The 24,597-nt window shown below is 43.4% G+C and overlaps 1 protein-coding gene and 1 pseudogene across 2 annotated transcripts in view; both read left to right on the forward strand.

Annotated features, from left to right (window-relative positions):
- Window positions 1–10,133, forward strand: part of Slc22a4 (solute carrier family 22 member 4) — a 49,691-nt gene extending 39,558 nt beyond the window's left edge. Inside the window, exons 6-10 of one of the 2 annotated variants that reach the window (XM_023562739.2) lie at window positions 1,693–1,793; window positions 3,231–3,445; window positions 4,303–4,485; window positions 7,488–7,623; window positions 9,673–10,133. In XM_023562739.2, coding sequence (XP_023418507.2) covers window positions 1,693–1,793; window positions 3,231–3,445; window positions 4,303–4,485; window positions 7,488–7,623; window positions 9,673–9,763 — 726 coding nt within the window. In that variant the 3' untranslated portion in view covers window positions 9,764–10,133. The remainder of the gene's footprint in view (window positions 1–1,692; window positions 1,794–3,230; window positions 3,446–4,302; window positions 4,486–7,487; window positions 7,624–9,672) is intronic. The other variant, XM_063230590.1, reaches the window with a different exon arrangement.
- Window positions 10,134–22,588: 12,455 nt separating this feature from the next.
- LOC111755365 (septin-10-like) lies at window positions 22,589–24,136 on the forward strand (annotated as a pseudogene).
- The last annotated feature ends 461 nt before the right edge of the window (window positions 24,137–24,597 follow it).

Below are 24,597 nucleotides of genomic sequence, written 5' to 3' on the forward strand. Positions count from 1 at the left end.
AAAGTAAATCGCTTTTCCAGAATCACACAGCTATTAAGTTGGGATTTGCACCCTAGATCTGTCTGGCATCAAAGTCCATGCTCTAATAAACTACATTTTGGGGCATTAACTGGGATGGGAAAAACATATAGAGCATCATCATCTTGGAAAGCAGGCTTAAGTTTCTGTGGCTTCAGAAGAAGCACCTTCAAGCTACCCGTGGACCTTGTCCCTTAGTAGCTCTATCCGTGGCAGGGATGACCACTGAATACAAGAATTTTGTCCTGAGGTTTTCAACCTGATTGCTTATCACAATCACCAAGAAGTTTTAAATTTATGGATTCTTCCTTCCTCTCTCCCCCTCCTACTCCTGTCTTTCCTTCTCCGGTCTCTCCTCTCCTTCTTCCCCGCATTAGTATTGGAGTTGAACCCAGGGCCTCAGACATGCTAAGCAAGCATGCGAACACTGACCTACGTCTGGAGCCCTGGAATCTGCATTTTAATGAGCTCCCTGTGGATGGGTCCAATGTGGGCACAGGACTGGCATTCTTAGGGTCCTCAGGAGATTCCCGGCCCCTGCTAGTTCACGAAGTGGCTTTGCTTCACTGTAATAGCAGGGCTATGCAGTGCCAGGGTTTGTTCTCCAAACAGCACACGACGGGAAAAGCAACAGAGCTGCAAGCTGAGCAAGTGTCTCGTTATCCAGAGAGAAGAGCTGGCACTGGGACTCCCCACCCCAAAGGTGGCCTGGCATTTGCCATCCTTCATAACGGAAGCCCGTCCTCAGTCTCGAGCTGCATACATGCTATCAGGCCTCTACTGTATCCCCAAGGTGTCCCCCATTTCCAGTCTCACAGCTTTATTTTGGCTGCAGTCCTCATCAGCTTGGTTATCTAAAGTCATAACACATGGCAAGATAAACCAGCAGATTAAAAGCAAGGAAGGAGCCAAGTATTGTGGCCCATGCCTTTAATCCAGGTACCCAGGATGCTGAGGCAGGAGGATTGCACAGTCAAGGCCAGGCTGGGTCACCTCGGAAGATTCTGTCTCCAGGAAAAAAAGAGAAAGAAAAGTAAAGGAATGAAGTTTATTGGTAGAAGTAACAAATCGCCCCTAAGCACTGATGCCCAGCATCTTCTCAGCAATGGAGCAGTAAACATAAACAGTTCAAACTCAGTGGGCAGCTACTGTGAAGGACTGTGTATCCTAAGCTTCACATGTGTGATCTCATTTAATCTTCCCACCACCCAAGTAACACACTCACTTTACAGAAAAGTAAACTTTTAGGCCCAGAGAAAGTAAATAATAACCTGTCCAGTGTCTGTCAACTAGCCGGAGTCTGTCCTGACATTAAGAGACAATGTGCAAAGTGTAAAAAGCAAACATGACCTGCAAGTCACAGTTTGGGCTATGTGGCCCTCCCCCTCAACAGTCCTCAAGGATCACAGACCAGTATGACAAAGGCCATCCATGGCTACGACTGTCAATGAAAACAGGTTCGCATGAAACTGAGGGGCTGGTGCTTTATATTTCTAAGACTTCCATCCAAAATGGGCTACAAACATTTGAAAGCACCAGGATAAACATCACACAGGTAGACGCCCTCACCGCTCCTCCAGACTCACAAGCATATCCCAGGTGAAGTTAGCTGCTGCACACGCCATGGCTGCATCGTCACTACTCTGAAACTCATGGTTCTTTGCATTATTTTAGCTACAGGAGCTGAACTCTTTGAAGCAGCCAAGAGTTTTCATTCTGGACCTGTTCAGGACCTGGAACATTGCCCAAATAACCATTATGTCTTTGCTACTATGGTAAGTAACAGATGAGTGGGAAACGCGGGCCCAGCACCTCAGTATGCAGCTTCAGTCCCCAGTTCAGGAAAACATGGCAAGCCCAGGTTGTCCTGAGACAAAACATGTACAGAGTTGTGAGGTCTGGAGAAACGCCTCTGTTCGATCTGGGGGACTAGTTGCTGGGGGACAGTGGTGAGAAGGGAACATTACCCCTGCATTCTGGGGCTCACAGGAGAAAGTTTCCCTCCCCTCCTAAGCATGTAAGATGAATGCTGATGATACCCCTGATGCCTGAAGCAGGGGTGCTAATTCAGCTCCCACTTCCTGAAGCTGAACCGGCAACTGAGCAAAAGACCAGGGTAACCTGGACCCCACTCTTGGGGCCCAAATCTTGACCTTACTTGCCAGCAGCAAATTAAGTGCTTTTAAAATGCAGGAATCATAGACTGACTTTGCAGATTAGATTTAGTGACACACCTTCCAAGAAATGAGAGGAAAAAAAAACAGAAAGAAAGAAAAACAAGTACCTGCTTGCTCCTTATGGCAGAAAAAGAAGTGATAGGTTCCGGCTGCAGCTAGCCTAGTTTTAGAAACAGCCTGTTTTGCAATTACAAAAAGAAAACCCAGGACCGAGCTGATGCCTCTGAATCAAGCAGGCGTGTCCTGAGCCATGGCACAGCTGCCCCACTGCAGCTGCCTTCGGTCTTGCCTGGGCACACCACTGGTCAAGTGTATCTCGGCAGCAGCGCCATGCAGTCAGCAACCAGTGAGTCACTGGTCCCGTCCACGCTGTCCTGATGCCTCAGTTTGAAAATCATGAAGATTTCTAGGGTCATAAAGTTGACTTTTTCATTTCATTTTGAATTAGTCCTTGTGCTACCCCCAATTTGGTCTAACATCTCCAAAGAGATCCGACAATATTCCCTAAAACATTCCCCAGATATTTCTGCTTTGTGGTCATGTTAATAATGAGCAAATCTCTAGATGGCACGACTGCACTGGGGAGTCCTGGTGGATCTGGACTAGCACTGTCCAGCGGGACCTGCTGCAAAGATGGAAATGTCTCCTATCTGTGTTGCCCAGTGCAGTAGCCGCTAGCCACAAGTGGCTTTCAAGCATTTGAAGGATGGCTGGAATGATAGAGAAACTTAAATTTAACCCAATTTTAATTTGTTTAAAGATAGCTGTCTGTGAAGCCGGGCATGGTGCACATGCCTATAATACCAGCACTCGGGAAGCTAAGGCAGGAGGATCACTGCAAATTTGAAACCAGCCTGGGCTACAAAGTGAGGTCAAGACCAGACTGAACTGCATAGTGAGACCTTGTCTTAAAAAGACCAAAAAAAAAAAGCTGCCTCTGCCTGGTGTTTTCGGGACAGCAAGATCTAGATGATCTCCTGACCACCACACTTCAGTGCGACACCATTTTTGCCATTTTTGTCTTTTATCTTTCAGGATGCTAACCTCAGTGGGCTACTTTGCCCTGTCTCTCAATGTCCCTAATTTACATGGAGATACCTACTTGAACTGTTTCCTCTCTGCCTTGATTGAAGTTCCAGCTTACATCACAGCCTGGCTGTTACTGCGCAATCTGCCCAGGCGTTACATCATAGCTGGGGTTCTCTGCTTTGGAGGAGGTGTGCTCCTCTTAATTCAGCTGGTACCTTCAGGTAAGAGGCTAAGCAAAACCCGCCCGTTGGCTAGGCTGCTTCTGAGTCCCTGTTCCTTGATAATGTTGCCTGTACATCATAAGCCACTCACAGGCCAGGGAGAGAGGTAGTAGCTGACTTCACCGCCTCCTCTATTCAAATGGAAGAACTGGCCTTGGGAAACCAGAAATCACCAACCACAAAAGAAGAGAAAGTCTGCTAGTTATCCCTAAGCTCAACATATACTCTCAGACCTCTCCCTCTGAGCCATCCTCCTGTCTCCAAATTTCTTGATACTTTCAAAACTTTTCTCTGCAGTGTACATTGAAGTATTAATATTGGTAGTGCCTGTTGGTTCCAATATATATTTGGTGATTTTTATGGTCTGAACCTTTAAGTAGTTAAATAGCATACAAAGAAACTCAAACTTCTGTTTTCCTCTTATGTCTTTCTTATAATATGAAAACATTACAGTATGAAACATTTCATTATAATATGAAATGCCCAGTATTTCATATTATAATATGAAAACATTATAATTTGAAAACAATACACACATAGCAGCAACACAGAAACATGTTTCTTAATATGTAAGAGTGCAGAAAGCACTGGCCTTTCCCTAAACTATATTAACATGTTTCCCAAGAAACCATTGTGACAAATAAAAAACAAGCAGGCAAAGGTCACCAGGTACATTAATGCTCTAGAATAATGAGAGAACAAAGTACAAAGCCTCTCCTCACCCTCCATGTCTGTCCATATCCAATTGTCAGGCCATCTGAAGAGAAAGTGTTCTTGTGGGGATCCTTTGTGTTGGTGAAAACTCCCCATCAGAGCAAAAGGAGGTAAAGGCCTGCATACAAGGCTCTCTTTTCCAGATTACAGCTTCTTGTCCATCGGTCTGGTGATGCTGGGGAAATTTGGGGTCACCTCCGCCTTCGCCATGCTGTATGTCTTCACCGCAGAGCTCTACCCAACGCTGGTCAGGAACATGGCGGTGGGCATCGCCTCCATGGCATCCAGGGTGGGCAGTATCATCGCTCCCTACTTTGTCTACCTCGGTGAGATGTCCCTGTCAGCGTCTTGTCTCTTTAAACTGGCCTTCAGTGTGAAGGTGGCAGATTGTCCCGGTGCAAAATTCCAACAGCATAGGAATTACTGGAGAAAGTACAAGTTCACCCCTCCCCCCAGCTCCCCAGATCCCTTAGCCAATTCTAAGAGTTGAGGAGTTGTCCTTTGTTATCACAAATAAAATTATACACATTTTCCTGTAACTTTTAGAAACTTAGCATTGTTACCAGAGTATCCTTTCAAAGGATTCTTTTATTCTGTTTTTAGTAAGTATGTAGACATCCAACATCTGTCTATGCATAATTTATTTAGACAGGTTCCAGTGAATGGACATTTAGACCATTTCCAGGTTTTGGCTATTACAAGCTGAGTGACCCTAATCTGAAAACCCCAAATCTAAAATGTTTCAAAATCTGAAACTTTTTGAAGGTCAGTGTTCAGATTTTGGAACATTTTGGATTTTGGATTTTTAGATTAGAAATGCTCATTTGGTAGAGTCCATGCAAATATTCCAAAACCCGAAAAGCTCTGGAACTGAAAACACTTCTGGTTCCAAGCGCTTTGGATAAGGGATGCTCAGTCCACACAAAACTGTAACTTCACAGCCACCATTTCCCTGGCTATAAAGTGGCGTTTCCCCAGTGCCACTATAACCTTTGTGCCTCTATTTACATGTATTTGGATTCATAGGTAGATTCAAAGAAGTATGCCGGAGCAAAGAACATCCTTTTACAACTTCATAAACATTCCTAACCTGAACTCTATGTATTGTACCAATTTTCAATGTATCTGTAGGTGACAGTGGTTGTTTCCCTCTACTGTTACCATCAGTGGGAACTGGCCAGTTTTTAAGTACTTGGTAACCTGTCACATGAGAAGTGGATATCACCACTGCTTTCATTTTTATTTCTCAAATTCTAATGTCATTGAGCATGTTTTCACACATTAGCACATTCCTTTTACTTTTCAGTGAGAAGGCTGCTTACGTCTCCTGCCCACTATTCTAGTGATCTTTTCATCTTTTTCTTCCTGATTTGTGTGAGTTCTTTGCAATGGAAGGAAACGAGCCCTCTGTGTCTGTGTTGTAAATTATTTTCCTAGTTTGTTACTTGCATCTTGACTATGATTTTTTGCAGTGCAAAAACTTCTAGTTTTTATATAATCAAATACGTCGATCTAGAATAATACCACAGAGAGGCTTTCACAAGGTGTTGGGTGCAGGCTTCAGCATGCCACACCTTCTTTCCAAGGATTCCACTGATGAGAAATGCAGACCCACCCCCTTCCAGTCATCTACTTGTTACTCACTGGTTCAGACACACTCCAAAGCCAAACAAGATACACTCCAAAGCCCCAAAAAGATACGCTCTAAATTCTTACAGAGAACACTCTCTTAATGTAAACATACTCTGCACAGCTGCTCTGAGTATAATGTTATGTGGTATTTTTATATACAGTGCTGCCCTTTGGTTCTTCCCCAGACCTTCAAACTATACTCAAATGGCCCATGGGAGGCGCCCCAGAGCAGCGAGCTTTCCACACCTCAAAAGCTATTATTGATCCCAGAGAAGCCCCAGGATCAGTGTTTTACTTTTTCCTTTTCTTTTTAAAAATGCTTTTCTTGTGTTTTAGATAAAATAAAATGCTATGCAGGGGTCCTTTGTAACCTCTGTGTTCAGAAGAGGAGGAAGATGAAGATCTATTGCCCCTCTGTCCAAGTAATTCCACATAAAAAAGAGGTGGAATGATTCTCCCCTTACATTATAAATGAACACACATAAATTCTGTGAAAAGAAACTAATTCCAACCACGCTGAGACACTGTAGGAAAATACAAAGACCTGAAAAACATAATGTTAAGGGAAATAAGTTCAACACACAACTTTAGATACCAAAAGGATCTCTCGTTTGAGGGAGGCAAAGAACAAACAAAGAAAGTGATAAAGGATGGGTAGAAAGGTACAAAGGTCAGATCTCTTGTAACAGAGAAGCCGACCAGGGAGAAGAGAGGGGTGAGGAGGAGGGGAAGGGGAAATGAGAGGAATAGGGATGTGCCACGTGAAGGACTCTAACCCCAGTTAGTGCAAACATTATATGCCATAACATGAACTAAGACAAATAATATCAACAAGTACAAAAAGAGGGATAGGAGTGGTGTGTGTCTGTAATCCCAGCACTCGGGAGGCTGAGGCAGGAGGATTGTTGCAAGTTTAAGGCCAGCCTGTGCTACAAAGTGAGCTCAATGCCAGCCTGAACTACACAGGGAGACTTTGTCTCAAAACAAAACCAAACAAACAAACAAAACAGGAGGGGGTGTTAGGAGAGGGGAGGGAATGGGAAGGGGATGTAAAAAGAAACAAGCTGTACTATATACATAGAACCACTCCCCAAGTTGACTATAAATTGCATGAATTGCAAATATGTACTAATAAGATGAAATAAAACAGGAACTAATTCCAGGCGTAGTCCTTGGACACTGTGTACCTGACGCTTGTCATTTATTGCTTTCAGTTGGGTTGACTGTATTAGTTTTAAGTGTCTCAGGACCCTGTGGGCCTCACTTTCCACTGCAGCCTGTGCTTTAGGCAAAAGCGAGGTGACCCTGGAGCTAGTGTCCTGAGACACCCTACTCAACGCCCTGCCCCTGGACGCTCCCCACCTCCAGCCACCCCCACCTTAAGAGGTGAGCCCCGCCAGGCACAGGCTTCCGTCCAAGGACATCCGTCACACACGACTAAGCAGTAACTTGGGAGATGCCAAGCAAGAATGCAAGAATCTTCCGATAACTGGAAATCAAATGGGTAAATGATTATAAAAACGCGGTCAAGGACACCTGCGAGAAGAAACTGATATTCTGCTGATTCGTTCTTTGGAGAAAGTTCCAACTTAAAACCGCTTTCGTGTCCCACCGTGTGCCACCTTCACAGAACGCTCCCGAGGGCGTCCAGGGAATCCCCGGGTCTAACCAATGTGCTTATGTTCGGGGTTTGCAGGTGCTTACAACAAACTGCTGCCCTACATTGTCATGGGCAGTCTGACTGTCTTCATCGGGATCGTCACCCTGTTCTTCCCCGAAAGCTTTGGAGTGACTCTACCAGAGACCTTAGACCAGATGCAGAAAGTGAAAGGGTGAGTGGAACTTAAAATAATTGAAAGAATAAATGTGAAAGAATAGCTAGCCAGCCCGGGCAGCTCAGTGAGACCCTGTCTCAAAGTAAAAAGGACGGGGACGTAGCTCAGTGCTACAGCACTGTTCTGATATGTGTGAGGCCCTGGGTTCAATCTCCAGTACTGGAAACAAACAAACAAAAATCGAGGAAGGTTCTGAAAAAAATGCTAACTATGGGCCAGGGGTTTAGCTCAGTGGCTTAAACGCCTGCCTGGCTAGTGTGAGGTCATGAGTCTGATCCCCGGCACCAAAAAAAAAAAGAATGCTAAGTAGGGAACAGCTTGGTCAGATAATAAAGCACACCTTTAAGCAAGAGAAGTAATTGGTATAAGAATAGAAATCAGTGGTCAGTGGTGTGGAATACAGTTTAAGGTAAAACCCAAGGCAATACAGTAATTCAGTATGTAATAAAAGGTAGCAGTTCCAAATGTGTGTGAGAGAGACAGAGGGAGAGAGAGAGAGATTATTCAGTTAAAGATGTTAGAACATAGACATTTTGAAGAAGTAAAAAAACCTGAATCCTAGCAAATATATCCAGAAAAAATCCAGAAAGGTAAAATATAGATTTAAAGTGTAAAATCATAAATATTCCTGAAGAGAACATATTTTTATGATTGTTTTTGTGCTGCTGGGAATGGAACCCAGAGAATTATGCATGCTAGGCAAGTGCTGTACCACTGAGCAGACTCACATCCTGGAAAATGTGGGTATTTTTATAACTCTTGGAGCCAATCTGAGAATAATGTCAAAATAGAAGGCCATAAAGGAAAAGGTGATATGCCTACTCATATGACTTTTAAAAGCCAAAAACGAACCATAAAGACAAAGGCCAATAAGACATGGAAAATATCTGCAGCTCAAACTGCAGACATGAGCTAAAATAGCAAATATACAGACGGTTCTTAGTAACCAGTGGAGAAAAAGACAAGCGATAGGAAACCTGGTTAAGGACATAAACAGGCGGTTTATACAAGATGAAGTTGAGTTTCCAATATGCACATGAAAAATTACTTGTCCACATTAACAAAGAAATGCAAAATAAAAAACTTATTTTTTTCTTCTTCTTCTTTTTTTTTACCAATACCAGGGATCAAACTCACAACCACACGCTTGCAAGGCAGGCACTTGTGCTGCTGAGCTAAATCCCCAGCCCCAAAAACTTATTTTTTCATACTACAAGATTGTGGGGGGAGGGTTTGTTTTTGACCCAAGCCAATTCTGAGTCCTTTGGGGGTCCTACCATTCATTCAGTCCAGACACCATCTGGACTTAGCATCAGGCTCCAAGGTGTAAGGGCCCCGCCCCGCAGTACGGCCCTGGCTGAACTTCACCCTCCCACACTGCTGCCTGCCTGCCTGGAAAGCCTGCATTTTCCACAGTTCCCCTCCTTGTGCTCAGTAATTTGCTAGGAACACTTCACAGGCCTTAGGACACACTTCGCTGACTCTAAGGAGTGTGCCACTAAGGACATGAGCAGCCAGATGAAGAGGGGCAAGGCCAGGTCCATCTCCGGAGTCGGGGTGCTGCTCAGCGGTAGAGTGCTTGAGGCTCATGTGCAAAGTCCCGGGTTCTAGTCCCAGTTCCACAGAACAACAAATATTAGTAATATGGAAAAAAGTACCCTGTAATTCTGGGGGCCTCAGGACCTACTTATTCACTTTTCCAAATATGCTCAGTTCTCAGGCTTTCAGTGTTTCAACATGAATTTGGAATGAACTGAGTTGGACAACTGAAGTGTCACTGTAACCACTTCAGTGCCAACTTTCCCTGCCCAGATATTCGTGCCTACTCCTCTTTCCTGCAGGAAAACTGTGAATGAGTTTAAATTCTGGGGTTTATCTTTAATTAAGAAAATGATCCCAGATATTCAAAATCATAAACTAGTGGATCTCTACTCACGAGGGTCTTCAATTACCATTCAAATAATCGCTTGTCCCTTGTTTGGAGAAATGTTTATCAGTGTGACTTTTCAAGGAGAATAATCTTAAATATTTAATTTTCCCTAACAGCAATTGTATTTTCAGGTTCAGATCTGGAAACAAATCAAAAGACTCAACCAAGAGAGAAGAAAATCCCAAAGTCCTAGTAACTGTGTTCTGATACCATTTGTTCTGCACATGCCAAAGTACAAACCAGAGCCGTGCCTCCGACTCTGTGAAGCACGCAAGCCTTTCCTGCCAGCATGGATTGTCAGTGACAGTGACAGGCCACGCTGAAACAGAGCTTGCTGCAGAAGAAAAGTGCTCGGCATCTCCTCAACCCTGGACTGCCCTTCCAGATAATCTTGTTTTTAAAAACAAATATTTCCAGAGTCCGCCTTACTAATTAACTTCCATGAAATGTACTCATAAGACTTTCTGAAAAATGTGTTAGTCAAGGACTGGAAAAATCCATATAAAGATTAACATTCATTTCCTAACATACCAATACCACTCAAATAAAAAGGTTGTTTGCCTTCGTACAACTAGTAGATGACAGCAGTGTATAGATACGTATATGTGTGTACACGTGGAGGATGTTACACAGTTTGCAGGTTCCAGATCCTTAAATTCAACAAACTTAGACTGATAGTCCTGTCTCATACTCCACAGATAGACCTGTGATGGCTGTGTCTGGATTGAGCATGTATAGGCTTTTTTCTCAGCAATATAGTATAACAGCTTTTTTTTTTTTTTTTTTTTTTTTTGGTCTATGCAGTTCAGGCTGGCCTTGAGCCCAGGTTATAGCCCAGGCTGGTCTCAAACTCGCAACTATCCTCCTGCCTCAGCTTCCTGAGTGCTGGGATTACAGGCGTGAGCCACCATACCCGGCTATAATAGCTATTTAAACAGATTTACGTTGTATTGGGTATTATAAGTCATCTAGATTTGATTTAAAGTGTACAGGAGGAAATGCATAGGTTATATGCAAATGTCACACCGTTTTATATGAGGGGTCTCAAAACTAATTTCCTGAGGAAACCCTGGGACAAATTATACAGTATTCACATCCAGAAAATGTTACACACTCCTTGGAGAGGAATGCATAGATATTAAAAAGCAAGCTTTTCCCTCTTGGCACACTAAGAGCATTTCTGTAGCAGAAGTGGGGGTAGCTGTCTCCCCACACATTGAGCAGCTCTCTAGAAGATGCTAATGGGGTCTAAATAAATACTTCAGTCCAATTCTGATGCTAGCTACCTGGAGATAGTCTCAGGTCCCGAAGGGTTGAGGCTTCGTTCCTGTGAGATGGCCCCAACTTTTAATGCCAGTTTTAATGCCAGTGGCCCATCCAGGCCACCATACTTCTGACCAATAGGCTCCCAGCACCTCCTACTCTGCCATATTTACTAGAAGGATGCCCCAAAGTCAGGGGTGTGCTCAAGCAACCTGTTAAGCAGGTTACAGGTGAACAGCCAGTGAAGACGGGCGAAGGGCCCCCTACCCCGCATGTGGATGCACTCACCTACCCACCATGTTCCAAAAGCTCATCAGATGCCATTGCGGAATCTTTATAGAGCTTGCCCTCCAGCACCCTAGCCCAGAGGCCAGCGGGTGAGTTGCAAGTTCCAGCCCTCTTATCCTCTGTCATTTGGGATTTTTGGTGACTACCCCTTCTGCAGGCCACACCATAAGTAATTAGTATAAAGTGACCACAGGGTTTAGGGTGAGTGACACAAGAACCCCTTTATACTCAGGAAATTCCGGGGTGGGGGGCATTTAGGAGCTCTAAGATGAGAACCTGGGATGAAAAGCAAATACATTGCATGTTCTATCCCAATGGCAGATATATGCAGCATTTCATAGGTGAAATGCAGCAAGAGATCGCCACGGAGGCTCCTGCAGCCTACTGCCTTTGAGGAGCCACGGATGATCTGGCTGCAGTGGTGGGAGTTATGCCTGGCAGCCTTTGGAATGCTGCCCCTCTGTGTGCTTCCTTGTTGTTACCGTTGTTGTTTAGAGCATGTGACAAAAGCCTCCTGTTTGCTAAGCTGGCTTAACAGTAGTATGTATAGTATGTCACATTTTGCTGGTAAAAAGAAAATCAGGAAAACTACACAAACCAGTTAGATAGGTAGAGAATGCTTGCATGCCCCCCAGTCAACAAGAGTGAGCTCTGAGAAGCAACATCGCCCAAAGTTTAGAATTGCTCCTTTGTGAGCCTGGACCTTCCTGCACACTTTATTCCAGTGTATCCTCTGCGATGGCAGAACCCAGAGCCAAGACAGTGGTGCAAAAGGTAGGTAGAAGCCGCTAAGAGAGCATATTGCTGTGAGGTCAGGAAATATGTGTCAGCTATGTCTCGATATGTACTGGGCGCACAGAGATAACGTAGCTCAAAATTACTTCTGCAGTCTTGACGCTGCAAACTGTCCTTTCAAGTGGATTCTGCAGAACAGCCCTGCAGCAAAGGACTTCTTGATCATGTCCAGCGCTATAATCTGCCCCTAGGCAGGGAAGCTGCTGGTTTTGACATGCTGCTTGCTGTTGACATCATCTCCTGGAAGTAATTACCACTGATGTAATAGCTCCATAAACTGCTAAGCTTTGCTTAGTCATTCTGAGTGTTTTTCCTGTGTTGTCCACATTTATGTGGAGGTGCAGACACACTGATTCTCACTTTTGGTTGTTGCTTTAGTCCCCACACAACATCCTAGAATACTTTGTGATCCGTGGTTGGGAATGTTGGTGCTTAGTTTCTGCTGCCAGGCCTGCAGCTGGTCTAGATGTCTCCCACCAGCCTGCCCGTCACCGCTGCCTGCAGGGGCTGACCTTGGACTTCCTTCCCACCAGCAGGGACTCACGTCTCTGCTCTTTGGCACTTGTCATCCTTACTAGTTGTCCCTGTGGTGACTGTAAGGTCCGGGAGGCCAGGCACCTGTCTTACCCATCTTTTCCTCCTCTCTAGGGCCACTCAGTGTAACACTTTCACAGTAATAACATGTATCTTCACCCAAATACTTTACAACTCTAACTTGAGGGAAATTTGGGGGGGGGGTGTTTTTTGTAGTTTTCTTTTGTTTGGTTGGTTGGGTTTTTGGGGGGCATGGGAGGGGAGTTGAGACAAGGTCTCACTATGCAGTTCAGGCTGGCCCAGACTGACCTCAAATTCTTGGTGATCCTTCTGCCTCAGCCTTCCTAGTGCTGGCATTACAGGTGAGCATCACCACAACCAGTTTGGAAATGTTACATTTAACACATGGACGTTTTGATTTTTGTGCACCTAAACATTAAATGCTCTTAAAGTTTTTCTAAATATAAAAAGTAAAGATATGTTATTTAATTTGTATTGCTGGGGGGGGGGCTCTGTAACAGTAAAATATGACTTTTTTTAAAACAATGTCTCTCTGTGCAATGTCTCTCTATGCTGTGATCCTCCTGCCTTGGCCTCTTGAGTGCTGGGATTAGAAGTGTGTGCCTCCATACCCAGCTAAGAGATGATGTGTATCTAAGTAAACAAGTACACAAATGATTATATTTCTCCTAGCTCAGAGACCAACTAGGCAACACACATCAAAGTGGATATTTGATTAAATCCAAATAAACTACTTTTGAAAATTGCTTTTTACAGTTTATAGTATCTCTTATGGGAGCTAAAGATAAGATAAAATAAATAAATTTTGTTATGAACTTTTAAAGAAATCAATACCCAGAAAATCTTAAAATTAACAGAGTTTGGAAAAATAAGATTCAAAAACACTGAGCAAAGTTATCTTCCTGTATGCGCCATTAAAAAACTTTCCATTAGTATTTGTGACACATAAATTACATTTGTCTCGTGGAATGGCTACATATCACATCTTCATCTTACGCACTAAGTTTTAAAATGCCCATTAGTGCTCCAGTTAAAGCAAACAGTCCAGGCTTTGGAGGCAAACATCCCTGAGTCTGTCACTGTCCCCCTACGTGACCTTCAGCCTTTTATTTTCTTCCTAAACCTCAGTCTCTTCATCTGTACAGCTACTGCCTCATTTCTCCTTTACAGCAAAACTCCTCCAAAGATGACTATATACTTGCTACTTCCAACTCTTTTCCTTCCTATTTTCTCTGGACCCCGATCCACATAAACTTTCATCCCCACCTTTCACTCAAACAGTCCCAGGCCCCTAGTGAGCTGCACGTTTCTGACCCTGATGACTGTTCCCAGGCTTCCTCCTACCTGACTTCACCAGCTCCTCTGTCATCTGCCCCACCTCTTGTGTTCAGTGCTCAGACCTGGTGCTTGATTCTCTTCCTTTTTTGAATACCCGGTCTCACGGTTTTAAGTATCACCTCTACATCGGCAATCATCCAATAAAAACAGACAGCTGGACTCCAGACTCACACACTGCCTGCCTGCTTCATACAGCCGCCTTTGATTACGTAATACACAACTCAAACTTAACATGTCCAAATTTGACCTGTGCTTAATTGCCCCTCCAAACCTTCTCTGTCTAAAGAGTTCAATAAATGGCAACTCCATTTTTGCTTGTTTGTTTTTGTTCTTTCTCCCCAGAGCCTTAATCCAACCTGCCCATAAATCCTGGGCCATAATTTCAACATAACTAGAGACTGGCTTCTTGCACAGATTCTGTTGGCTGCTTAAGAGGTCCTTTCCTGCACATTCTTCCCCTGATCCCTTCTGACCTACTGCCAGCTTAGCAGAGTGAGCTCAGTCAGATCTGTTGCTTCTCTGCTCAGAAACTTCCAAAAGCACGAGACTTCGCAATGGCATGTAAGTAGTACGATTACACGCCCTGCTTTGTCCAGGATGGTTTGTCCGTAGTGACCTCGGGTAACTATGCATGTCTCCTTCTCCTACCTTTCCCTGTAAAGTCTCCCAAGGAAGCTGGCCAGGAAGAGGCACGCCGCTAGCCCCAGCACTCGGAAGGCTCAGGCAGGAGGATCACTGGAGCCCAGAAGTCTGAGACCAGTCTCAGAAATAACTAATAAACTGAGTCTCCCAATGTGGATGATGGATTACATGAGGTCATGGTCTGGGGCCCTGCTCTACCTGAATTCTCTCCACTGGCCCTCGGACGCCATCCGCTCCATAGCTTTCTCCATTCAGGTCACCAGGCCTCTGACTACACGGACACGCTTCCCGTGTGCCTCCTTCCTGGAGCTCTCTGATTGTTCGTCCCATTCTCTCTGTGTCTTAACCTCACCATCCCTGCTTCATTTTTCTCCACGGTACTTTCTACTCTGACACCTTGACTCTTTGCTTCTTCATTTTGCTTACTGTCCTCCCTCCTCCTCCGCTAGAATGTAAGCACCATGAGGATCACTTCTGGGTCCGCAGGATTCAGAGGTGTTCAGCTCTGGCTCAGAGGTGCAGCGTTTGCCTAGCATGTCCAGCACCCTGGCCTTCTTCCCAGGGACTGCAAATGAAGCAAAACAAAGCACAGCGTTAAGCGTGTGATGAATGCTTAATAAATATTTGCCGAGCAAACGAATGAGGATATTATCATCATTACTATTATAGTTGAAAGAGAAAAGTAATTACTAGTTTTTAAAAGAGAAAACATTAGCTATTAGACATACAGAAAAGTGTTCTGCATCACAAGTAATCAAATGAATATTAATTGAAAGAATAACAGGATGGCGTTTTCTTCATGAGGAGTGGTACTAGGGTTTGAATGTGGGGCTTTTCTGCTGAACTGCATTCTCAGCCCTGTTTTATCTTTTTATTTTGAGACAAGGTCTCACCATGTTATCCAGGCTTGAACTTCAGTCCTCCTGCCCCAGGCTCTCTGTGCTGGGATTGTAGTCAGGCACCACCATGCCGAGCTGCATGGTTTTCCAGCAACACATTAGCATAAGGAACTATGATATTCAGTGCTGATGAAATTATAAGGAGATGCATTCCCATACTCTTCTGATGTGACATGAATGCTTTTTTTTCTGGATAACAAACTGGCAATGTTTCCAAAGCCTTGAAATGCTTAGTTTGTGGTTTTGCTTTTTGGTTTTTATTTTTTGAACCATTAACTCCACAAGTCTGCAATCATCAAAGGTATACAAGTGCTTAGGAGTGTATGTTTATTATGGTATTTTTGTAATTTTAAAAAATTAAGTAAAGAAATAGTTAATATCTTTATGAAGGAATATTATGCAGCCTTTAAAGAGAGTGTTTAAACATTTTTAATGACACGGTGCAATGTTTGTGATACAACTCGAGGGTTTAAAATCAGTGTAAAGAGCTGGAGTGGGGCACAGTGGCAGTGTGGTTGTCTAGCATGCACAAAGTCCGTGATTCGGTTTAACCTCCAGCATCACACACACGCAGACACACAGATAAGTATCACCTAAATAATGAATGAGCAAATAAACTATATAAAAGCCGTGAATAAACTGGGCACAGTGGTGCATGCCTGTAACCCCAGCACTCGGGAGGCTGAGGCAGGAGGATTATTGGAGGTTCGAGACCAGCCGGGGCTACAAAGTGAGCTCAAGGCCAGCCTGAGCTGCATAGCAACACCCTATCTCAAAAAGACAAAAAAGAAAAAAAAGGCTGTCGCCCTCGCCCAGCACCTCACAGCCTCGCGCCCCCAAGGTTCATTTAGCAGGTCCTGGGGTTTAAGAGCCTGGGCGACTGACTCCTGGCAGGTTTCCTCCGTCTCCCCGCTCACCTGCCTCGCCAGCCACGGCTCCCAAGGCCCCTGGCCGAGCTCCGGCTCTGCAGCCCCTCCGGGTTGGTGTTTGGCCACCGCAGGTCGCAGGGGCGCTCCGCAGGGCAGGCTTGAGCACTTTGGAGAATTTTCCTGGGTCCTAGCAGGGACGCGCCTCTCTTTTGTCTGTACACTAAGGACTATTAGGTTGGGACTGTTTTATTTCTTCCAGATTTTGGTATTGATCGATCCTGTCAGTGCTAAAGGTAAAAACATTGCCTATTTATTCTCAGACAGAATCTCTCTCTGTTTCTGTTCTTTTTCTGTTCCTGCCTGTGTCTCTCTCTCTCTGTCTCTCTCTGTCTCTCTCTGTCTCTCTCTGTCTCTCTCTGTCTCTCTCTGTCTCTCTCTGTCTCTCTCTCTGTCTCTCTCTGTCTCTCTCTGTCTCTCTCTCTCTCTCTCTCTGTCTCTCTCTCTCTCTCTCCTTTGTCAATTTTTATATCACAGTGGCAGTAATTGGAAAACAGCCCAGACCGTAAAGCCACAGTGTGGCAGCTTTAGTGCCATCGTTCTGCCAGTCTCCCTTCTATACCCTTCCTGGCAGTCTGGGACTCCTTCTCCAGTTCTGTCTTTTCGCTTGGTGGCACTGACTGTTAGGTAAATTATCGCACATTGCGTTGGCAGTGTATCTCATATCATAGAGAATGTGGCTTGCACCTGTATGCCGTGGAAAGAATCCCACCGACTGTCTGGGACTGCTGCATGTCTGTGTCTGCACGTGAGAGTGTGCGGAGCCTGGATCACACCTGTGCCAGCTGGTGCCTTATTTGCATGTGTGCGAAGGCCAGCCCGGGCTGGCTCCTCTGCTCCCTGAGTCCCCCAGGGGGTCCAGCTGGCTCTGAGGGATGAGTGCGGTGCCCTTCACTCTGTGGCTGGGAGCCATCCACCACAAGCTCTGCACTTGTTCTCTTGCAGCTTTCCTGGTAATTAAAATTAGTCTTTTGCCTGTTTCTTGGCTTCTTCTTACTCACTGACTGATACTGTGGAACCATCCAGTCTGCTTTACGCTACCCTCAGGATCTAGGCTGATTTCTTGTTCCAGAGCAAAGACAAATTTGTGCGTTCACATTTAATGCTTCTCTACCCTTCCATGCTTTTTATTTTCTTGTTCCAATGATTAGGTTATTTTCTTTATGTGTTAGTTAAAGGACTGTTGTGGAGATTCAAATTCTCTTCTTGGCTTTTTCTCAACTTTGCTGGCTGCACTCCTGCATCAGAGTATGGTTAGCAGAAAGAACCACCAGGGCTTTTAAACATATCACAAAGTAGATTCAAAGTCGAAGAGACTTTTAAAACATTTTTATTGTGTAATGACGCTTTTGCCTTTAAATGTTTATTGTAATTTATTACATACGGCTTTAGGTGAGATACAGAAAGTGGCTTGCTGATGGTTTTCTTCTCTTCCTAGAATACCTTTTATTTATACTTGGTTTGATAGTGTTGGCTTTCTCAGTCATCATCTGCTTCATAGACTTTCTTTAACTATCCTTGATCCAGAAAGGATATAAACTGGCTTATAGAAATTCATTCAGTTAAAAAACAATGTAGGTCAGTAAAATCAAGATATAGAGTAAACAAACAAGAAAAATGAGATGAAACTAAAAATAGGATTTGTACAGAACACTTCGTTGACCTTTTGTTTAGAAAAAGCCCTAAATTTACTACTGAGAGTGTTAGTAGCTGGTGAAGGGTAGAAAATCTTACTAGTCATGTGATTCGTGGTACCATTGTACAATGTGGACAAGCTGATACATCCTTCAGATGCCGTGGATGGGTTAAGTCTATTCCCCTAAAGTTAAAAAGCCTAAAAGTTTATGATATCTTCACTTTATATAAAAAGAGCAGAATTTCCCCAGAATCAGTTGTGAACATGTTTTTGACACAGTAAACTACATGATAGCATTTTCTTTCTCTTGAATTTTCCCATTAATTTAGAGAGAAAATAAAGAGATGTTGAATCTGGTTAATTAGGGAGAGTTAAAATTGTCAGTTAAAATTGAGAATTTTGCCTTCACGTAATTCTTTTGGGAGAAAAGGTTCATATTTATATTTCATCAGAATCTAGAATTCATTCTTATTTCTCTTATAATTTGTGTTTCATTTTGTTATGTTTCGCAAATGTTTTATGTTTATTTTTATATATTCTATATAACATTAATCTACTTGATTTCATCTCTCTAGAAAAAGTCTAGAATTTTGTTCTCATGGAGTTTATTTTTAAGTAGTTTATTTGGAAAATGAAGACTCTATATATCATGCACATTTCTTTGTCGTATTATATTCACAGGGTTCAAGTATAAGCTTGCCAATGTCTGAAATTAGAAACAGTGGTAAGTGGGGAAAAAAAGTCACTGTAGGAGTTTTGCCATGCAAGAAAAACAAACTAAGTGGGGCGTGGTGGCTCACGCCTGTAATCCCAGCACTCGGGAGGCTGAGGTAGGAGGATTGTTGCAAGTTTGAGACCAGCCTGGGCTACAAAGTGAGCTCAAAACCAGCCTGAACTGCATAGTGAGACCCTGTCTCAAAAAAGAAAAAGAAAAAAAACTAATTTCTGTTTTCCAAGTACCTACCAAGTCTTTTCCCATCTCATAACTAAGGTTTTCTATTATTGTCATGTGAAATGGAATTTTAAGACATTATTTTAATATTTCTCTTGAAACTGTGTGTGCTGTTATAAAATCTCAATTGCTCTTTACTTAATAAAACACTCTTAATAGATAAAAAAAATTTTAAACTGAATGTCTACTAAATGCTAAGTCTTGGTAATTTTTTCCTTTTGTCTTGTCTTGTCTTCCTTTCTTTCTTTGGAGCTAAGGATAGCTCCCAGAGCCCAGAGCATGCTAGGAAAGCAGTTCTCACTGAACTATACTTCGACCCCTGGTTCCAGGTCTTGGAGTCAGAAGTGAAAACAGGAAAAATGTAAACTGCTTACTCTCAGGAATGCAGTCTGGAGAGATGATAAAAGCCTGCCTTTGGTCCTAGAGCCCGCCAGTGCCCCCCGCTGGAACTGAACTCCAAGGAGGCTGCAGCCCAGGTCAAAGTTGTTTTCTCCTGCTCAGAGCTGGATGTTTTCAGCCCCTGTTCATGCTCCGGGAGCAATAGTCACCTCTGCCCTGGTTTAGGCCAAGCCAAGTTGGATCCGCTGAGGTGAATCACCTTGTACCAAGGTTATATTTAACAGATTGCTAAACAGGTTGTAAAAAAAGCTCTTATGAGGACCTGAACTTTCACCAGGGCATCTGTCTATGTCGACACAGAAAACCCTAAAACCTGGTTCTGAGAACCTTGAGACAAGCTTCCCCCAGCACTGCCGCCGTCCTCCTTGTCCAAGGCTCTGGTCCCAGACACCTGCAGTGCCCTCCACCTGCACGGCCCACCTGCTCACCCTCCCACGAAGGCTGTCCCGCTCCTGTCCCCTGGAAGTCCCTTCCATGTCCAGAGACGACTGTCCTCTCTCAGATATATCCCTGCTGCCTTCTCCATCTCCTCATCCTGCATGGAGGCCTGGCTTCCCCAGAGCTCACCTGCCCCCACCAGGGGTTCTGTCTCTTAGACGGAGGCTCTTCATTTCTCATTTCTCACCTGGCCATGAACATGAGAGCCAGACACGCCCTCACTGTTTTCCTGGTTCACCGTGGTGGTCTTCAAACCGTCAGCCTCCACTTTCACATTCATGGGATGCCTCTTTTGGGTCTGCTGTGGGCTTCAGCAGCACGCCTGGTTGTAGCCAGTGAACTCTCCGGACTCAGCCCCCAGCCGCAGGGACTTTTGCTCAGTAGGATGAGTAATCCCGCACCTCATCCTGTGTGTTCTTGACCTTTACCTGTTTCCGCCCTCCTTGCTAGGAGGGCACACCCTGAGCTCCATCCTGGTCCCAACAGTGCCGGCCCACTCTGGCAGCCTTCTGTTTTCTGGCCCGTCCTTCCTGAGCTCACTTCATGTCTGTACCACTGCGGTCTGTCCCTCCTGATTCCCTGCTCTCACACGTGCTCGCCCATCCTGGTTCTTTCGATTGTTCCCATTGCTGCCCTTAATCCCTTTCACTTGGCTTCCAGGGTAGTCACACACACTAGCCCTTTCTATGACGAACAAAACAACGGAGACCAGCTCAAGCACAGGAGAAAAGTAGGCAGCGGGTTATGGGGCACTCACCCAGCTCTTGGGAGGCTGAGGCAGGAGGGTCAAACGATGAAGCTCACCCTGGGTAACTTAGTGAAACCCTGCTCAGATGAAGGAAAACTAAGAGTCTGTCACCTGCGTCAGGTTTGGAAAGAAATGCTAATGGAAGTTTAAAGCAAAAAGTAGGGCAGGGTGGGCTGGGGTTTCCAATGTTCCCAAATTTAGTAGGATAGCTGTCATGTAAATTTCAAATTGGAGTGAAGGGACTATTTTTGGAAAGTTTCTACGTGTTATATTAGTTGACACAACATAGGCTATGAACAACTAGCTATGCATATTGTAATCCCTAGAGCAATGTCTTTAAAAAATAATAGGTATCATTTTTAAAAACCACTACAATAATAAAAAAAAAAAAAAATAAGACCGGAAAGGAAAACTGAGGAAAAAAACAAAACAAAAAAAAAATAATAAAAAGATAGCAGAGTCAGGCTGGTAGCACACACCTCTAATCCCAGCACTCAGGAGGCTGAGGCAAGAGGATCACCATGAGTTTGAGGCCAGCCTGGGCTACACAGTAAGTTCAGGGGCACCCTGAACTGTGTAGTCTGAAAAGAAATTCATAGACTAAAAGCCAAAGATAGAAAAGCAATATTCCATGTAATGGGAACTAGAAAAAAAGCAAGAATAGCCATCCTATTTTCAGACTTTAAGGAATCACAACATATTGACTAAGGGAGCAATTCAGCATAAAGAGTCAGCAATTGTAAACATGCATGATCCAACAATGGCACACCCAGTTTTGTAAGACAAACACTACTGGATATAAAAGATAAGATAAATGTCAACATCATTTTAGCGGAGAAACTCAATATCTCACTGTCACAAATAGATCAACTAGATTTAAAAAATATTTACACAGAAATTCCAGAGTTGTACCAAACTTTGGAACAAATGGACTTAGTAGGTGTCTCTAGAGTATTCAACTCAACAATAAATACACATGCTTCTCAGCAGCACATGAACCTGTCTCTAAAACAGACCACATACTAGACAAAAAAGAATGCGTAAGCAAATGCAAAAGAATCAGAATTACACCATGTATATTATCAGGTCATAACCAATGAAAGTAGAAATCAGTGGCAAAAGCAATCACAGAAATTAAACAGTTGGGCCAGCTTCTCAGGACCCCTTCTGTCTTCAGACAGAAGCGTTCTTTTAGTAAATATATTTTGCTGTTAAAAAAAAGAAATTAAACAATACGCTCTTGAATAATAACTAGGTTCCAGAAGAAATAAAGAGACAGTTCCCAGAGATAAACAATAATGTCATTACAACATACCAGAATTTATGGTATCCCGTAGGACACAATGAAAGCAGTCCCGGGGGAAGCTGATAGCTGTGGATGCCCACATTAGAAAAACGGAGCTCAAATAACCTGATGGAGCATTTCAAGGTCCTAGAAAAACAAGAACAGTCCAAATCCAAAGCTAGTGCAAGGGAAGAAATTATAAAGATCAAAGCAGAAACCAATGAAGTTGGTATTTTAAAAAAAACCACATGCACAAAAAATAATGACTTGAAGAGTTGTTTCTTTGCAAGAATAAACAGAATAAACAAACCCTTAGCCAATATGAGAGAGAGAAGCCAGGGATATAGCTCAGCAACACAGTGCCTCCCTGGCAAGTGTGAGAACATGAATTTGATTCCTGAAAAAAGGAAAGAATGAAAGGGCCCAAGTCAGTACAATTAGAAATGGAAAACACGAAATCATAGGAGACACTGCCAAGATCAACGAGTATTGGCAACTACCTAACAATACTATACACCAATAAATTGGAGAATTCAGAAGAAATGTAAAAAATTAAGAAGATACAAAAACTGAATAATCCAAAGAAGCAATAACTAATAAAACTCTACCAATTAAGAAAAGCCTGGGTCCCGATAGATTACTGCTGAATTATACAAGAACTTCAGGGAGGTCTAAGGCCAATACTCCTCAGATTCTTTAATGAAATTGAAAAGGAAGCAGTGCTTATAAAGTCATTCCTGGAAGCAAGCATTACCCTGATTCCAAAAGCAGACCAAGGATCCTACCAAAGAAGAGAACGAAAGGCCCATCTCTTTCCTGAATATAGATGAAAAACTCCTCAGCAAGATCCTGGCGAACAGGGTGCAGCATGTCATCAAGAGATCACACGTCAGGACCAAGCAGAATTCATCGCAGGGGTGCAAGGTGGCTCAACAGTTGCAAATCAATAAATGTAATTCATCACATTAAAAAAGCGAGAAAAAAACCCACATGATCATCTCTATAGAGGCAGAAAAAGTCTATGACAAAATCCAACATCCGTTCATGATTTTTTAAAAAAATCCCTGAAGAATATAGGCAGTGAAGGACCTTATCTCAATCTGATAAAAACTTTGACCTAGAAGGGGAGACTGCTGCATCACTGAGTGTCCACCCAAGCCCTGGGCAATTTCAAGGATGGGCAGCACTGGATTCTTTTAGTCTCACGTAGCATCAGAAATTTCACTGTGCCCTCACTGGTACCCAGTGGTGAACGGAGAGAAAGAAAATCTAGCCAGTCCTTGACTGTGTGTGATCATGTTGGTTTTGAGAGTTTGCCTGATCTCAAAACCTACAGGCCAATAAATCCATTCATCAATGATTCTGCTTTAATATTCCCTGAGAGGAGACACTAGAATTGGGAAATCAACACTGATTCATATATTTTTAATGCTAATTTTGAAGAACAGGAAAGCTCACATTTTGGGCCAGATCTCAGACTTAACAATCAGACATACTCTAGGAAAGTAATGTTTGGTTAAAATTGACCATTGTGAATTCAGTGGGATTTGGTGACCAAATAAAGAAAGAAGAAAGCTACCAACCTACACAGACTTCATAAACACTCAGTTTGAGGCCTGTTTCCAAGGAGAACTGAAGATCAAGCCCTCCCTCTCCAGCTCCCATGATTCTCATATCCACGTGTACCATTCTTTAAAGACATCCCACCTCTTACTTATGAAGAACCTGAACAGTTGGTGTTTGCCAAAGCAGATACAATTTCTAAAACTGAATTACACAACTTCAAAGTGATACTCACAAGGGAGTTGATAAGTAATGGGATCCAAATACAACAGTTCCCAACAGAGGAGGAGACTGGTACGGTGGTGCAGGGGCAGCTAGGAGGCCACTCCCCTCCAGACCCTTGAGTTTGGGCCACACCCAGGGCTAGTCCTCCTTCCACCGTTCTAAGAGAAGCAAAAACAAAAACAGCAAAGACCTAAGACATCTCTGAGCATGTGTGTGTAACCTTTCCCCCACCCTAAACTTGTTAAAGGTTTATAAACATGGACTGCATCCCATACATGTGATTCAATCAGAGTGAACTATAGGATACATGTTTGTTGCAAAATCCTGGAATTACTCAGCATGGAACCCTGTCCATCATTTCTGTCAATTTTACATAGGCCCAAAGAAGAGAACCCAGGCTGGAGTGCACATCCTTTCAAATTCAAAAGCCCGATTTATCGGCGTGCTTTTTACTTCCCTGTCCTCCTGGCACCACTCTCTGTTCATGCAACCTTTTGGTCGACACAGAAGTGCCCCAGCACATTTTCCATGACCCCATGGTCTTCAATAAAAGTAACTGCTTTGCTTTTACCACTGAGTGTACACTAGAAATTCTTTGCTCATTATACACAAGAACCTGGGCTCTATCTTGGGATCCACCGCATGGAATCCAGACCATTACCAATATCAGTGTTGCAGTGGGCAGACATCTGCTCTTTGCTGCTGGAGAAAGCAAGGATGAGGTTTCCAAGTACGAGGTCGATACAGAAGCCAGCTGATAATACTATTTACATATTTGCTATTCTTAGAAAGCAGTTATTCTTTTACCATGGTTCTAGATGTCTTTCCTACTGCCAAGTTGGTGTCATTTTGCTGTGTGTTATCCCAAGCAGTAAAGATTTAGTGCCACTGAAAATACAGAACACCTTCATGCTATATAGCTAATTGCGTTTATGTTCCAAGTTGAACCTCTTTTGATATATACCAAAAAAAAATGCAAAGATTATGTTTTTTGGAATGTATCATAATTAAACTCTTAACACCTCAATAGTGTTATAGAACTAATTTTTGATACAACTGATAAACAATATCCTAAGCTTTTGGATCAAA

Source organism: Cavia porcellus, unplaced genomic scaffold, assembly GCF_034190915.1.
Source record: "Cavia porcellus strain 051 isolate PalLab524CR breed Dunkin Hartley unplaced genomic scaffold, mCavPor4.1 scaffold_19, whole genome shotgun sequence".
In the NCBI taxonomy this organism is placed as follows: Eukaryota; Metazoa; Chordata; class Mammalia; order Rodentia; family Caviidae; genus Cavia; species Cavia porcellus.